General features: G+C 49.8%; 1 protein-coding gene across 9 annotated transcripts in view; it reads left to right on the top strand.

Annotated features, from left to right (window-relative positions):
- The window catches only part of ros1 (c-ros oncogene 1, receptor tyrosine kinase), a 335,442-nt gene that overhangs the window by 103,297 nt on the left and 214,827 nt on the right, over positions 1–17,318 (top strand). For 8 of the 9 annotated variants that reach the window (XR_005461254.1, XM_038801721.1, XM_038801720.1 and 5 more), the window contains 6 exons: positions 2,757–2,948; positions 3,041–3,141; positions 4,067–4,272; positions 12,543–12,709; positions 14,646–14,775; positions 16,221–16,477. Coding sequence is in view for 8 of the 9 variants with exons in the window: in XM_038801721.1 (XP_038657649.1) it covers positions 2,757–2,948; positions 3,041–3,141; positions 4,067–4,272; positions 12,543–12,709; positions 14,646–14,775; positions 16,221–16,477 (1,053 nt within the window). In the remaining variant the exon portion in view is untranslated. The remainder of the gene's footprint in view (positions 1–2,756; positions 2,949–3,040; positions 3,142–4,066; positions 4,273–12,542; positions 12,710–14,645; positions 14,776–16,220; positions 16,478–17,318) is intronic. The other variant, XM_038801718.1, reaches the window with a different exon arrangement.

Genomic DNA, 17,318 nt, shown 5'->3' with positions numbered 1-17,318 from the left:
ACATACACCCTTTCTCTCACACACTCCTCCTCCCCCCCCCCCCCCCCCCCACACATACACACACACTCACCCCTTCATACTCACCTCTCCACTCTCACACCTGCTCCGGCCCCCACGCTCTGTGGTCCGCTTTTCCCACTGCTCTGCTGCTCACGCTCGTCCAGTCAGAGGCTGGCTTCTCCAGAGTTATTCTCTGATTGGACAGCAGCTCTGCAGAATTTTTCAAATTTTGCCACATGCTTGTCCTGCCACAGACTCCATGGGAGTCAATTTGGGAACCCCTGATCAAAACAAGAAGAAAGCTTTCTTTAGTTTTAAAAACTAGTTCACAAGGAGAATGGGTTAAACTCCCTACCAACAGCATAGCGGACTGTAATGGTACAAGAAGGCAGCTCATCACCACCATCTCTAAGGAAATTAGGGATGGTCAATAATTGCTGGCCATGCCAGCGGTACCCACATTCCCTGAAAGATTTTTAAAAACTTATAGATTGCAGCTTCTATTTTTGGTATAAACGTATTCAATAATCTCCTTCAAGTATGGAATTAAAAGTAAGTTTTCCATTTGATTTAATCACCAGAACAGCTGAAATGGACCATTTTCCCTTTTAAACGAGACATTTGCAGAGATAGAGATAAGCAATGTAATGAAATTTGAGGCGTTGGAAGCTGGGAGCCAATGTAGGCCAGAGAGCACAGGGGTGTTGGGTGTGCAGGACTAAGCATGAGTTAGAACATAAAAAACCAAGTTGAATTTTAATGAGCTGATACTTATGCAGAGTGGAAGATGGGAGGGGAAGTATTGGGATCAGAAAAGGTTGACCATTTAGCCTGAGACAAAGAGAAATTTTATTCACTCTGGGCTGGATTCTCTGGTCCCCCAGTCACGTCTTTCTCAGCGGTTCATCGTCCGCTGGCAGCGGGATACTCAGGGTGGGATTCTCCGACACCCCCCCCCCCCCCCCCCCCCCGGGTCGGAGAATCGCCGGTGGTCGGTGTGAATCCCGCCCCCGCTGTCCTCCAAATTCTCCTGCCCCCAAAAAGTTGCCCCGGTGTGAGTCGCGCCGCCTGCCTCGGAGAATGGCGGGGTCCGGCGCGACTCAATGGACCCCGGAGCCACCCGAATGCTCCGGCCTGCGATGGGCCGAAGTCCTGCCCGTTCGTCGCCAGTCCCGCCGGTGTAAATTGGAGTAGATCCCTTACCGGCGGGACCTGGCGGCGCGGGCGTGCTCGCGGGGAGATCTGGCCCCAGGAGGTGCCCACACGGTGGCCTGGTCCATGATTGAGGCCCACCGATCCGCAGGCGGGCCTGTGCCATGGGGGCGCTCTATACTTCTGCGCCGGAGGCTGTGGTGTTCCGCCGTTCCCGGTGTGGAAGCGAATCCCTCTGCGCATGCGCTGGGATGATGCCAGCACACGCTGGTGCTCCCGCGTATGCGCCGACTCACGCCGGCCGGCAGAGGTTCCTTCGGCACCGGTTGGCCTGGCGCCAAGCCCCTTTCCCGCCGGCCGGCAGAGCGCAAAACACTCCGGGGCGGGCCTAGCCCCTGAAGGTGAGGAGGATTCCGCACCTTTGGGGCGGCCTGATGCCGGAGTGGTTCATGCCACTCCGTCTCACTGGGACCACCGGCCTGACGGTTACGGGAGAATCCCACCCTCAGTCCCTGCCACTGTTAGTGGGATTTCCCATTGAACACGCCCCACGCCACCGGCGACCCACAGGCGGGGACTGCGCTGCTGGCAGGGACAGCGAATCCCAACGGTCGGAGAATTCCAGCCTCAGTTTTTGTATTTTTGGAATTCCCTTCCCCAGAGTGGAGCTTAGTCGATGAGCTCATTCCAAATTGCGATTGATAGATTTTCGGAATAAGTGGAAACCAAAGAAGAAGGGGTGGGTCTGGGGCAAAGTGCCATTGATCTAAAAGGTCAGCCATGATATGATTGAATGGTGGAGCAGGCTTCAGGGACTGTATGGTCTGTTCGCGCTCCTATTTCTTAAGTTCTTATGGACATGGGTTTCAGCAGTAGATGGCTAAGGCAAGAGGCATATGAAGTTATGGCGGCGGAAGCAACGTTTTTTTGTGATGGAAGATTTGCAAATTGGTTAGAGTCCTTCACAAGCATGGACCAACCAAACCAATTTTCCAATATTTGCTTGGCCGTGGAAATTCAGCGCATTTTGATGCAAATCTAGCTTGAGGTATTTGATGAATTGTTTTTTTTTATCCGGGACTGGATGTTGGACAAACAGTCTGAAAACACTTATAGCAAAGGTGGACCCCGAGAGTGGACTGTTAAAGTTGGATCTGCATTGCGGAGGAAAGAGGGGTTGTGGGTGTTTTTATTTGAGGAGGAGATTGATGGCAGTTTTGGAAAGGACGGTGCATTAAGTGAGGAGATGTGCAATTTGCAGCGTCAGCTATCATGGGGGTCAGGAAGGGAGTGTTTTGCAGTTTAATTGGAAAGAGTTCGTCAGAAAAAGAGTGGGTCTCGTGAAGAAGAGAGCACGAGGGAGAGAGTCAAGAGAAAGTTTTAAGGGTGGGGATGGGGGTGCGTCTCAGTGTAGGTTTGGTTTTATAGACCTGGAGAATGTCATTAATTTGCAAATTCCCATCCAACTGTAGGATGTCCCATAGTATGTGCAAATACAAGTCGGGCTGATAGTATTAAATTTGATTTCTTGCAGTTTATTTGGTTTCTGACTTTGATCCATCCATGTTGTTTATAACTTATCAATGTGCCTAATCAACTGTTAGATATTCCGCATGCATTTGGATTCGGAGGTGCGTACAAAAGTCAGGGATGTTGCAGGAAAAGTTCAAGATCTCCAGCTAGATCCACTTCAGGGCTGCATGTATTGGACAACGGCACAGAGTGTGGAATATGCTCGGCTAAATGGTGATCAACCAGGCGTGTTTGAAGAACTGCCGAATTTCTCTGGTAAACAGGTGAAACTAGACTTCAGACACTATTTGCAGAGTTTAACCCACCACAAGTCAACGTTTGTGCATAAATGTGTTTCTAAGCATGCTGTTTTTAGGTTTCAGGATTGACTCTGGATTTTGACTGTGGAGTACTCTATTGGCTTACACAGGACAACACGAGACTTGAAATAAATCAGGCAGAGCTCATCAGGAAAGGGTAAGTGAATTAATATAGTCACCAACAATGAGAACAACACTTGTACCACACTCTAAAGAAATATTTGTGCTTCTGCCTTTTATAACCTCGGGACATCTCCCTAGGCGCTTTACACCTAATCTGCTTTCCTTGAAGTGTAGACATTGTTGCAATGTAGAAAACATGGCTGCCAATTTGCAAGCCAGAAATGTTCCACAAACAATGTGATAATAATTTGATAATCTGTTCTGGAAATGTCAGTTGAAGAATAATTATTGGTAGGACATTTGGAGAATTCGCCTGCTCTTCTTCCAATGGTGGAACGGCACCTTTTATGTTTACCTGAGAGGGTCTCAGCTCCAAGTATTTTCTGAAAGACGCCACCTTCAGCACTCCCTCTATACTGGAGTGAGCCGTCCGTCTGGAGAGGCATTCTATGTGTCTTTTCCCTGGTCACTCCTCATGTCACTGCAGCTGCCGGGTTTCCACAGTAAAAGCCAGAAGTTGGCAGGTTGGAGTGGGGTAACTGCCCAATTAAGCATGCATCTGCACCAACCCCCACCTTCTTGTATTAAAATTCCCCTAAAAATTTCTGTTCAAGGGCTACACTTTCTAAACTTTAAAATATTTTGAATGATGCCAAGAAAGCAGTTTTCTTTAAGGAAAGTGAGAAATTCACAATGAAGGTGCCACTTTAATAGCTGTGGAAATCAGTTTCTGCATTAAATTAGATTCAGATCTGGGGACTTCCAAGAGAGCATGAACATCTCTAATCTCAGTGTATCCCTTACCATATAATTGTAATTATTATTTAAGTAGAGAATACTGATTACTAGGAGCTTTATGTTGAACTAATAGTATTGTTTTATTCCATACTCAGTGTATCAATGGATGTGATTTTTCACTTAATTTTGTTCTTAAAAACCTGTGTTTTCTCATGGCAAAGGAACAGAGGCAGAGTTAAAAGGATCTTATCTTCTGATTCTTTGAAAACGTCACAACATGTACTTCAGTACTACTTTGGCAGATTGGTTTGGATAAATGAAAAAGGAGATTTGCAAATTGTAGAAATGGGAAAGAACCAAACTATTCACCTTTCCGGTGGCATGCCCTTCACAACATTTACTGTAGTCCATCAGAAACCACTACCAGGTTAGTCACACAACAAAATGATCAATAGTGCTATTCTGTGTGTGTTTGTACACATCTTAACACAGGTTATTCAAGCCACATGCCTTATTCCTATTATTAGTGAGGCTCCTGCAAGGGCGTGATCTAATGGCCGCAATATGCCCGGCGCAGATCCTGTGAGCCGGTTAGATTGTGAGAGAGGCCAAAATTGTGTGCCGTTTGGTTTGCGATCGAACGGGCTGCTCCCATTGGCGAGTTCCTGGTCCTGCCTAGACGTGACTAGAAACCAATTATCACTAATTAATGCCAATCTCTGTATTGTATACGGGGCGCCTCCCGTGATCTAACTGGCTCCCAAGCGAATGGTCACACGGTTGTCCTTTAGCTCACCTATTTAAAAACATGAAGCCAGCGCAATGGCTGCTGACGGGATCGGAGGAGGTGAGTAGCCACCATTGAAGTTGGGCAATCAGCCCGGACCTCTGGAGCTGCTGACCCTGGGCTGGGGGGTTCAGAGGCTCAGTGCCCGTGGGTCCAATAGGCCACCCCCAACTGTTGGTCCCACCGAACGCTCTAAGGCAGTATCCTGTCCGTGGTAAAATGATGAACTTCACTTTAACTCCCTCTGACTGTGCCGGCCTCTGGCTGCATAGCTGAAGGCTATCGCTTATAGGGAATTGGCAATGTTATTTACACGACCAATTCACAACTCTGAAGTGGATTCCCATGCATAGGCGTGTCATGTTGCAGGTGAATATTATTGCCTAGCATCCCAACCAGACTGTGAGACGTGGACACTTTGCCTGGACACTGGAGATGTCACCACCACAGAAGCAGCAGCCAATAATCAAACCTCAAGAGCGGGGCATCAGCCCTGGGGATATCCCTGCGACCAGAGGGTGCGTGTGTGGATCAGGGAGGGAACCTGGGCCCGGCCCAAGTAATGTTCTCGGCAGGTAGGCCTTGAAGCACCGGATCCAGTGGGAGAAGATTTCTTTAGCCTCTGCATCCTGCGGGTCGTGTTCCAGGCGTCCAGGCTTGAGGGCCGATTCCATAATCGATCTTTACTGTTCTTAAGTCGATTAAATTGATGGAACCATCAATTCACCAGACACGTGTTTCCGATATGAATCTAGGCTTTAATCGACTTACTTCAGAGCCAGCCTGTTACCCGTTGATGAACTCTTAGTGAACTCAGGCTGACTCTGGACAAGGGTATTTATACAGCTACACTAGGGGGAGGAGTCATGGGCAGAGCCAAGGGTGGAGCCCAGTACAAGTTCCTGAGTACTCCCAGAGCTACTCCCCCTAGTGGTAGGATAGCGCTACTGCGCTTACAAAGACAGTGGGGTCCGGTGCCCAGGGGCCCCTCCTGTGGCTGGGGGTGCTCGTGCAGGGTGGAGTCCACCAGCACAACCGGCTCATTGGATGGCACCCTGATAGAATGTGTGGAATGTAAAGGTAGGGGAGGGTCCCGAGGTGAAAGCGGCAAATGATTGTTGGTCTCTCAATCTCTTCTATTCCTTGGAGATTATGGATGGTATTGTATTGTGGACCCTGCAGCAGCTGCCCTAATGGTGCTGGTGGCAGGCCAGGTGACTAGACGCCAGGGACAGCAGCAGCAGCAGCATAATTAATGGAGGCTCGAGGTGGCAGCCCATATGCAGTGCACTGTCCCACACCCTGACGACCCAGCCACCCATCGGGCTGGGGAGGGACCCAGATAGGGAGGCCAACGATGACTCAGGTTTAAAGACTTTCCTGTCATTGGAGGAGACATATGGGACAGCATGTGCCAGAGGAAGCTCCATCTCAACAAGGGGATGTGTGCCATGGTGGTCCATTCCTGGTGGCCGTGAAGCTTACCGCAGCCCTGAACATTTACACTTCGGGTTCATTCCAGGGCTCAAGCAAGGACTTGAGTGGCATTTCATGTTTTTTTTTTTTTAAATAATTTTTATTGAAAGAGTTTTTCCATACAAACATTTACCCCTACTAATTTTTAAATTATTTACAACACAATCCCTCTAGGCAAATGTCCCTCCCTCGCCCGCCCTCTCGCGCGCACCAGTCCTCCCCCCCCCCCCCCAGGCAACCTTAACAAACAAGGCAGCCCACAGTTTCAGACACGAGCAGCGAGCAGACTTGCCCGCGCTACAGTCGTGCATGTCCCCCCACGACCCTTGCTGCCCCCCTCCCCTCCCCCCCCTCCCCCCCCTCCTCCCCCCCCTCCCTCCTCCCCTCCCCCCCCCTCCTCCCCTCCCCCCCCCCCCCCCCCCCCCCCCCCCCCCCCCCCGGGTTGCTGCTGCCACGACCCCGAACGTCTATCTCTGATCTAAAAAGTCAAGGAAAGGTTGCCACCGCCTGGAGAATCCCTGTACCGACCCTCTCAGGGCAAATTTGATTCTTTCTAGCTGAATATAGCTAGCCATATCGTTAATCCAAGTTTCAACGCTTGGAGGCCTCACGTCCTTCCATTGAATTAATATCCTTCGTTGAGCCACTAAGGACACAAAGGCCAGTATTCCGGCTTCCCTAGCCTCCTGTACCCCCGGTTCTACCCCGACCCCAAAGATCGCAAGCCCCCATCCTGGTTTGACCCTGGACCCCACCACCTTCGACACCGTCCTTGCCACCCCCTTCCAGAACCCTTCCAGCACCGGACATGCCCAGAACATATGCACATGGTTCGCTGGGCTTCCCAGACATCTGACACACCTGTCCTCGCCCCCAAAGAACCGGCTCATCCTTGTCCCCGTCATGTGAGCTCTATGCAGCACCTTAAATTGAATGAGGCTCAGCCTCGCACACGAGGAGGAAGAATTGACCTTCTCCAGTGCATCCGCCCACGTCCCGTCTTCTATCTGCTCTCCCAGCTCCCCTTTCCACTTGGCTTTCAGCTCCTCCCCTGATGCTTCTTCCGCCTCCTGCATTATCTTGTAGATGTCTGATATCTTCCCCCCTCCGACCCAGACCCCCGAGAGCACCCTATCACTCGCCCCCCTTACTGGGGAGCAGGGGAAACCCCTCCACCTGCCGCTTAGCAAATGCCTTCACTTGTAAATATCTGAACATGTTTCCCGGGGGGAGCTCAAACTTCTCCTCCAGCCCTCCCAGGCTCGCAAACCTCCCCTCTATAAATAGGTCCTTCAGCTGCCGTATGCCCACCCTGTACCAGCTCTGAAATCCCCCGTCGATGTTCCCCGGGATGAATCTATGGTTCCCTCTTATTGGCGCCGCCAACAGACCTCCCATTTCCCCCCTATGTCGCCTCCACTGCCCCCATATCTTGAGGGTGGCCGCCACCACCGGGCTCGTGGTGTACCTCGTGGGGGGGAGCGGCCATGGTGCCGTTACTAGGGCCCCCAGGCTTGTGTTGCCACAGGACGCCCTCTCCATTCGTTTCCAAGCTGCCTCCTCCCCTTCCATCATCCACTTGCGCACCATTGACACATTTGCCGCCCAGTAGTACCCCGAGAGATTGGGTAGTGCCAGCCCTCCACTGTCCCTACTCCGCTCCAAAAAGACCCTCCTCACCCTTGGGGTACCATGCGCCCACACGTAGCTCATGATGCTACTCGTCACCTTTTTGAAGAAGGCCCTAGGGAGGAAGATGGGCAAGCACTGAAATAAAAACAAGAACCTTGGGAGGACCGTCATTTTGATTGACTGCACCCTCCCCGCCAGCGACAACGGTACCATGTCCCACCTCTTAAATTCCTCCTCCATCTGTTCCACCAGCCTGGAAAAGTTCAACTTGTGGAGGGTCCCCCAGTTCCTTGCCACCTGCACCCCTAAGTACCTAAAGCTCTTTCCTGCTCGCTTGAAGGGGAGTCCCCCAATACCCTCTCCCTGGTCCCCCGGGTGTATCACAAAAACCTCGCTTTTGCCCAAATTTAGTTTGTACCCCGAAAAGTCCCCAAACTCTGCTAATAGTTCCATTATCTCCGGCATTCCCCCTTCTGGGTCTGCCACGTACAGCAGTAGATCATCCGCATACAGCGATACTCGATGTTCCTCCCCTCCCCTAGTCAGTCCTCTCCACCCCCCTGAACCCCTCAGTGCCATCGCCAACGGTTCAATCGCCAGTGCGAAAAGTAGGGGGGATAGGGGACATCCCTGCCTGGTCCCTCGGTGGAGCCCGAAATACTCCGACCTCCTCCCGTTTGTCACTACACTCGCCGTCGGGGCCGAGTAGAGCAACTTCACCCACTTAATAAACCCTTCCCCAAACCCAAACCGTTCCAACGTCTCCCACAGGTACTCCCACTCCACCCTATCGAATGCCTTCTCCGCGTCCAGCGCTACCACTATCTCAGCCTCCCCCTCCACTGCCGGCATCATAATTACATTCAGCAATCTCCGCACGTTCGTGTTGAGCTGCCGCCCCTTCACGAACCCCGTCTGGTCCTCATGGATTACCCCCGGCACACAATCCTCTATTCTAGCTGCCAGGATCTTTGCCAGCAACTTGGCATCCACGTTCAGAAGCGAGATAGGCCTGTAGGACCCGCACTGCACGGGGTCTTTATCCCGCTTCAATATCAGGGAGATCAGAGCCTGCGACATTGTCGGGGGCAGAACCCCCCCCTCTCGCGCCTCATTAAAGGCTCGTACCAGTACCGGTCCCACCAAGTCCACATTTTTCTTATAGAATTCCACCGGGAACCCATCTGGCCCCGGCGCCTTCCCCGCTTGCATCTGACCTATTCCCTTGACTAGCTCCTCTAGCCCTATTGGCGCCCCCAGCCCTTCTACCAGCCCCTCCTGGACCCTTGGGAACCTCAATTTGTTTAGGAAGTCCTCCATTCCCCCTCTCCTCGTCGGCGGCTCAGACTGATACAACTCCTTGTAAAAATCCCTGAAGACCCCGTTCACTTCTTGCCCCTTCTGCACTACCTTCCCGCCCCTCTCCTTCACTCCCCCAATCTCCCTAGCCGCATCTCGTTTGCGAAGCTGGTGTGCCAGCATCCTGCTCGCCTTTTCCCCATACTCATAGACCGCGCCCTGTGCCCTTCTCCACTGCGTCTCTGCCTTCCTGGTGGTCAGCAGGTCGAACTTGACCTGCAGGCTGCGCCGTTCTCCCAGCAGCCCCTCCTCTGGTGCCTCCGCATATCTCCTATCCACTTCCAATAGCTCCCCCACCAGCCTCTCCCTCTCCTGCCTCTCCTTTCTTTCTCTGTGCGCCCTTATGGAGATCAGCTCTCCCCTGATCACTGCCTTCAGGGCCTCCCAGACCATCCCCACCTGCACCTCACCCGTGTCATTCAAGTCCAGATAGCTCTCAATGCTCTTCCGGACCCTTTTACACACCTCGTCGTCCGCTAACAGCCCCACATCCAGCCGCCACAGCGGGCGCTGGTCCCGCGCCTCCCCCATTTCCACATCCACCCAATGTGGTGCATGATCGGAGATCGCAATGGCCGAGTACTCAGTTTCCCGTACCCTCGGGATCAGCCCCCTGCTCAACACGAAGAAATCGATTCTGGAGTACACTCTATGGACGTGGGAGAAAAAGGAATACTCCCTCGCCCTCGGCCTACCAAACCTCCATGGGTCTACTCCTCCCATCTGCTCCATGTACCCCCTCAGCACTTCTGCCGCTGCCGGCCTCCTATTGGTCCTTGAGCTCGATCTGTCTAGCCCGGGGTCCAGCACTGTGTTAAAGTCCCCCCCCATGATCAAGCCCCCTGCCTCCAGTCCCGGAATGAGGCCCAATAGGCGCCTCATAAAACCCGCGTCATCCCAGTTCGGGGCATATACGTTGACCATCACCACTTTCTCCCCCTGCAGCTTACCCTCCACCATCACATACCTACCCTCCTTATCCGCCACCACCTCCTCCGCCACGAACGACACCCTCTTTCCCACCAGAATCGCCACCCCCCGGTTCTTTGCGTCCAATCCAGAGTGGAACACCTGTCCCACCCACCCCCTTCTCAGGCGAACCTGGTCCACTACCTTCAAATGGGTCTCCTGTAACATTGCTACATCAGCCTTCAGTCCCTTCAGGTGTGAGAATACCCTTGATCTTTTGACCGGCCCATTCAACCCCCTCACGTTCCAAGTGATCAGCCGGGTCGCGGGACGACCCGCCCCCTTCCCCTGCCGATTAGCCATGTCCTGTTCCCTGCTCGCCCCGGGTCGGCCCTCCCCTTCTTGAGTGGCATTTCATAACCTGACCACACAACTGCATCCCTGAAGTCACGGATGACCTGTTTGCCCAGGCAGCTGACTACATAAACTTTGACCTGGACCAAGCCCAAGAGGGTGCCTGAGCAGCAGGATTCTCCGCCATTGCCGGGATGCCCAGATCCAGGAGTAATATATGGCACACATGCTGCCTTACACACCCCGGGCAGACCGGAAGTGCCCTTCATTAACAGGAAGGCGTTCCATTCCCTGAATGTCCAACTTGCATACGACCACCACTTCCAGATAAGGCACGTGTATGCACACTTCCCCCGGAGTGTGCATGATGGCTACATCGTGGGACTGTTGGAGATCTCTGGCGTCTTTGAGGGACATCCCAGGATGACCATTTGGATCTTGGGGAATAAGGAGTACCCTGAGGTCCTGGATAATGACACCAATATGGAGGTGGGAGATTGATGTGGAGACCCGATATAACAAGGCCCACGTGACTGCCTGAGCTATCACTGAGCGGTGCTTTAGAAATAGAACATACAGTGGTTTAAAGAGGCCATTCGGCCCATCGAGTCTGCACCGACCCACTTAAACACCCACTCCCACCCTATCCCCGTAACCCAATAACCCCCCACAACCTTTTTGGTCACTAAGGGCAATTTAGCATGGCCAATCCACCTAACCCGCACGTCTTTGGACTGTGGAAGGAAACCAGAGCACCCGGAGGAAACCCACGCAGACACAGGGAGAACATGCAGACTCCGCACAGACAGTGACCCAGCAGGGAATTGAACCTGGGACCCTGGCGCTGGGAAGCCACAGTGCTATCCACTTGTGCTACGGTGTGCATAGGACTGCTTAAAATGTGGTTCCGATGCCTTGCCCACTCTGGTGGTGCACTGCAGTACAACCTCCAGACAATCGCCCACTTTGTGGTGGTCTGCTGTGCCAGGTTGTGGAGGGAACAGCAGGATACAGTAGGGCAATGTTCTGGAGGTGGAGGAGGAAAGTGCCGCATTTCGGCCTCGTCTGAGGAGGAGGACAAGGAAGCATCGGATCAGGAGGGACTGGCAGACGGGCATTGAGAGGAACCGCAGGAGCAGCCAGAGGATGGAGGATAGGCAGCAGCGATGAGAATCTGGTATGCACGGAGGACCAGCGAGGCCCTCGTCCTCTCCCGCTTCTCATAGGACATGGCTTTGTCCATCATCTCACCCCCCTCCCTCCTTCCCATCCACCATCTCCCCCACCCACGAAGATACAGAGAGAACGTGCAGACTCCGCACATCTATGCTCTGTCTGATTCCTGTCTGTCTGCTAACAGGGTGCTCACACCCAACACCTGCACGTGGCATACTTCGGAGGGGGTGGGGGGGGGGGGGGGGGGTGGGGGGGGGGGGGGGGGGTGGGGGGTGGAGTCCAACAGTAATACTGAAGACCTGTGTTCCAAGACTTGCTGCGGCCCTTGCTCAAGTACAGTTACATCACTGGCATCTACCCGGTAATGTGGAAAATTGCCCAGGTATACCCTATTGCCAAAAAGCAGGACAAATCCAACTCGCCCAATTATAACCCCATCAGTCTTCTCTGGTCATTTGCAAAGTGATAGAAGATGTTAGTGACAGTGCACTCAAGCGGCATTTACCCAGCAATAACCTGCTCACTGATGCTCAGTTTGGGTTTGGCCAGGGTCACTCAGCTCTTGACCTCATTACAACCTTGGTTTAAACATGGACAAAAGAGATAGATTCAAGAAGTGAGGTGAGAATTGTTATAGGGAGTGGCTTGGAGGGGAACCTCCAGGTGGTGGTGTTCTCAGTTAAATGTGCAGAAGCATCAATATTGAAGTTAAAATCTCTGAAGCTCATCCTGTTGCACTTCCATGTGAAAGATATTGCATCGACAGAAGAGCCCGAACAAGTTTTGTAATATTGTTGTGCGTGGTTTTAGTGCATGACTTGAGTCACACAGGTGAAAAAGTAAGTTGTCAAATAACTTCTGAAGTGCTTATAAAATCTTTGGTATTACTTTTAAAGCCAGATCCATCATCAACATTTATATTAATTTTTTTAAGTTTCTTCCAATGTGCACAGATTTATTGAATGATTATATTTGTCTTAAATTATGTATTACTTTCCATATAGATGGTTTCTCTACTTTACCAGTTGTAATTCCTAATCCAGTTCCAGCATCTTCATTTAAGATACAGGGGAACTCCTCTGGGTTCTGTATTATGTGGGAAAGTGCAGGAAATGTGAACTATGGCACACTATATTATCGGTTTGAATCGCTAGTCCTGATGAAAGCTGAGGTACTTCGCATTTTACATGGATTTCAGTTATATATTGAATTTATTTTTGTTGATGTAAATATTAAACATGTTCCCTGCATGGTATTGTGTTAATATTGTCTAATATGTTAATGTATAAGTTAAGCAGATCATTTGCATTATATGGATATTAGTTAGCAGTATTGATTTTGGAAATGAGAAAGACGACATAAATTTTAATAAATAAAGTTTAGCAATTGACTTTATCTTCAATTATATGGTGGTCAACTTTCAAATATTATATTCATAGAGTAGCCGAACTAATAATGTATATGTATGTATGTATGTAGCAGTTCTTAATGCCCACCTTCACCTATCCTCCACAGTCCATGATCCCATGACTGTTGCTGACATAATTGTGAATGAACAAGAACTTTTATATTCAATATTGGTGAGACCCAAAGCCATTTTGTTAGATCCCTTCCAAAAACATTTGGTTGTTTGGTCCCTATAGAAATATTGCTTCTTTAGCTCTTATCCATCTCACATCGTTGCCTTTGCCACCATACCAACGTCATCATTGCCGACCACATGATTTCTATCCTGTGGAATGCCAACTCACCCGGAAATGCATCCTCCTTACAAACAGTGTTAACCTAGTCCCCATCCTTGCTGGTCTCCTATGGCTCCCAATCTCTCAGTACATTGACCCTTAATACAAAAATAAAATACATAGGTTGCTGGAAAGAAATAGACAGAAAACAAAGGAAAGACTGAGCAGTTCTGGCAGTATCGATGGAGGGGAGAAAAAATACAATTAATGTTTCAGATTGATGATCTTTCCCAGACCCCAGTGAATATTTCCAGGATGTTCGATTTGGATTTCAAACTCTTCATCTACCAGATTTATTGCTCCCTACTTCTGCAATCCTATCAAATTATGAGTCCTTATTCTCACTGTCATTTACATCAATAATGGTACCATTAAACATTTCAATTCTGATCTACTCTGTGATTCCACCCAAACCCTGCCTTCAATTAGCAGAAGACTGAGCCAATTGGTCACATTATCGATCCCTAAACACATTGGGTGGGATTCTCCGCCCCCCTGCTGGAAATCACCAGGGGGCGGCGTGATTCCCGCCCCGCCAATCCGACGCCAGCTGCCGAATTCTTCGGCGCCGGCTTTCAGGTGGGGCGGAGATCACGCCACGCCGGTCAGGGGCTGTTGGCAGCAGCCCCCCCGGCAATTCTCCGGGCCCCGATGCGCTGAGCGGCCGCCTGTTTTTGGCCAGTCCCGCCGGCGTGAAATAGACCTGGCTTGGAGGGCGGCTATCGAAGTCCTCGGGGGGCGCGGGGGGATCTGGCTCCGGGGGGCTATGGTGGCCTGGCCCACGATCGGCACCCACCAATCTGTGAGCGGGCCTGTGCCATGGAGGCACTCTTTCCCTCTGCGCCGGCCTCTGTAAGGCTCCGCCATGGCCTGCGCGGAGAAGAAACTCCCTGCGCATGCACAGGAACACGCTGGCAGTTCTGCGCATGCGCCAAAATACGCCGGCGGTTGTGCGCATGCGCCAAATCGCACTGGCCTACGGTGGCCCTTTGGCAATGGTTGGCATGGTGCCAACCCCGCCGGCCTAGCCCCTGGAATTCCGCAACTTTCGGGTGGCCCGAAACCGGAGTGATTCGCACCGCTCTTGGGGCTGGCATCAGTTCGTCCCGCCAATTGGCGGAGAATCCTGCCCGTTGCCTTTATGCATTTCTCTTTGCCCTCATGAACTATGCTAAAGCCCAATCTGATTTCACTTTTGCCATTCTCTCTTAATTTCTCCCCCACCCCGAAATGGATCAGAATCCCAACCAAGAAACATCTGGGGATAATTTGCTACATTAAAAGCAGGATATAAATGCAATTTGCAAATGTAAAGGGATGCATTAGCTGTATGAAATTGAAACAAATATATCTTGATCTTTTTAGGACCTCAGTACTGCGCACTATTGTGTAAGTGGACTGGAACCTTTTAAGGAGTTTGATGTGATAGTGAAACCATATACTTATTGGGGAGCTGCAACAGAGACGCACGTCACCCTCTGTTCTCCAGAAGCTGGTATGTTAGCTTGATGTACATTACCGGACTTATTCAGCTCATCCTTGGAACAATTCATTTCATATACATAATATTTAACTATACTAAAATAAGTTTCCCCCATGATAACAGGTCTGCAATTTTGAAGAGACACAATACCCTTATTATCTTGTAAGAATTAATGTCATGGAGGACAAGTTAATTGTTGTATATGACATTAGAACACTCTGACTGCAGATAGTGTAGGAGTGCCTCAAGTTACTTTTGTTTTTACCTATGTAAAGGTGGGCAGAGCTGTTTTTACCACTGTTAGCCTGTGAACAATATATCTCAAAAATAAATGGGTGGATTTAGGGCATGCCACAAGGAAGGACTGATTAGTTTTTGGTGAGGATTTGGATGTCCTTGAATTTTTTAAAAGATCCTCGATCATAGGGGATAGGGCGAGTTGAACTTTCTCTTTACAATGTTTTGGACTGTCTTGGCTGCTGTGGTGGAATTTTTCACAGCTGCCAAATTAGGAGCAGAGTTTTCAGGTCAGATTGTTGGATGTGGTTTGGCCTGAAGCTTAACTTACATCTTCTGGGGTCCTTGAGTCCCCCACCACCCTAGGTCCGACCCTTGGAATGAGCAACCTTACATCTGGGCACCTTGGCACTGCCAGCCTGATACCCTGGCAGTGCCATCCAGGAATAGGGTGGAAGGCTGGCAGTGCCATGGGGACTGCCAGGGTGTCCAGAACATGACCACCCAGGGGAATCAACCCCCATCCCCCCCCCCCCCCCCCAGCAAGACCTCCTGTGGTGCCATCATTACTGATTTACGAACAGGCGCCAAACTGCGGTGACCAGGGGATTTTCACAGTAACTTCATTGCAGTGTTAATGTAAGCCTACTTGTGACACTATTAAAGGCTATTATTACCAAACGGTTGGGGTCCGGCTGGTGAGGCTGGTGAATTCCGGGCCCAGGGTGAATTCGGCGAGCACAAATTTTAATGAGCCTTACGGCTAATTTAAATATGTGCGCTGGATCTTGCCCAGCGAGCGTGAGATCCAGATTGCAATGCGCTGCGAGATTCCATTGAATCTTGCAAGACATTTCGAGCATTGCGAATCTCGGACCAGGCCCCTCACGTGATTCAATGTCCTCTTCCTGACACCTGAGTTGGCCTTGACGAGGCCATTGAATTGAGGTTGATGATTTTTATAAATATATATTCCACTATTTTTATAAAAAGAGTGAATCCATTCCTTGGAAAGGCTATGATTACCTCAATCAAATGTACAATTTGTTTATACTTTTCTTCAGAGAAAATTAGATAAACATCCTGAGGTTTGCTTAAGTTTTCTGTAGTTCATTTTAATGAATATGGAATTGTTACAATAATCAGTTCTGCAGAAACGGAAGTGCTAATTTGTTTTTAAATGTAAATAATTTTTACGTGGTTTAACGTGATATTTTCAGTGCCATCTGCTCCTGAAAATCCAAGGATTTTTGTGAATTTGAGGAAAGACATCCTGCTGGACACAATGAACATGGATGTGGAATTTAGGTGGAATGAGCCAGCCCAGAAAAATGGTGTTCTCAAGGGTTACACTGTATATTATGCTGTGGAAAACTGCTCAGATACCCTGCAGGGTGACACACCAATACATGTGGCTGCTAATATCACTACCTTCAAGCTTATTGATGCTGACCCAGCAAAAACCTATTGTGTCCAGGTATATGTTCTTGGTCATCCAGTCTCTACTCATTCAAGTAACGTTTTCCTGTGGGTGCTTTTTCAGAAAGTAGCTGTCAGTTTCTTCTCCATATCAATGTTTCCAAAAACTGTTTGCAACTTTAATTCTCAGAAAATTGTAATGTTGATACTGTAGAACCAAGTGCTTTCATCAAGGCTGAAAACTAAATTAAGGCTAGTACTAGATCCAAAGACCAGTTAGATAAAAGTAGCAAGCCTGGGGATTGGGAGCAGTTCAGAATTCAGCAAAGAAGGATCAAGAGATTGATTAAGAGGGTAAAATAAGAGTATGAGAGTAAATTTCCAAGGAACATGAAAGTAGACTGTAAAAGCTTCTATAAGTATGTGAAAAGAAAAAGATTAACAAAGACAAATGTAGGCCCCTCACAGTCCGAAACAGGAGAATGGATAACGGAGAACAAGGAAATGGCACAGCAATTAAACATCTACTTCAGTTCTGTCTTCACAGAGATAGACATAAATAACTTTCCATAAATGCTGGGGAGACGAGGGTCTACTGAAGACGTGAATTAAATTTTTTTTTTAAGAGTACCCAATTATTCTTATTTTTATTATTATTAAGGGGCAATTTAGCATGGCCAATCCACCTAACCTGCACATTTTTGGATTGTGGGGGTAAAACCCACGCAGACACCGGGAGAATGTGCAAACTCCACACGGACAGTGACCCAGGGCCAGGATTCGAACGCAGGTCCTCAGCGCTGTAGGAAGCAGTGCTAACCACTGTGCCACGTGCGGTCTGTGAAGATGTGAATTGAAGGAAATTAAAATTAGTAAAAAATAACACTGGAGAAATTAAT

The sequence above is a fragment of the Scyliorhinus canicula genome, chromosome 7 (genome assembly GCF_902713615.1).
Source record: "Scyliorhinus canicula chromosome 7, sScyCan1.1, whole genome shotgun sequence".
Lineage (NCBI taxonomy): Eukaryota > Metazoa > Chordata > Chondrichthyes > Carcharhiniformes > Scyliorhinidae > Scyliorhinus > Scyliorhinus canicula.
The sequence above is the reverse complement of the archived record's forward strand: the minus strand, read 5'-3'. Positions and strand labels throughout refer to the sequence as shown.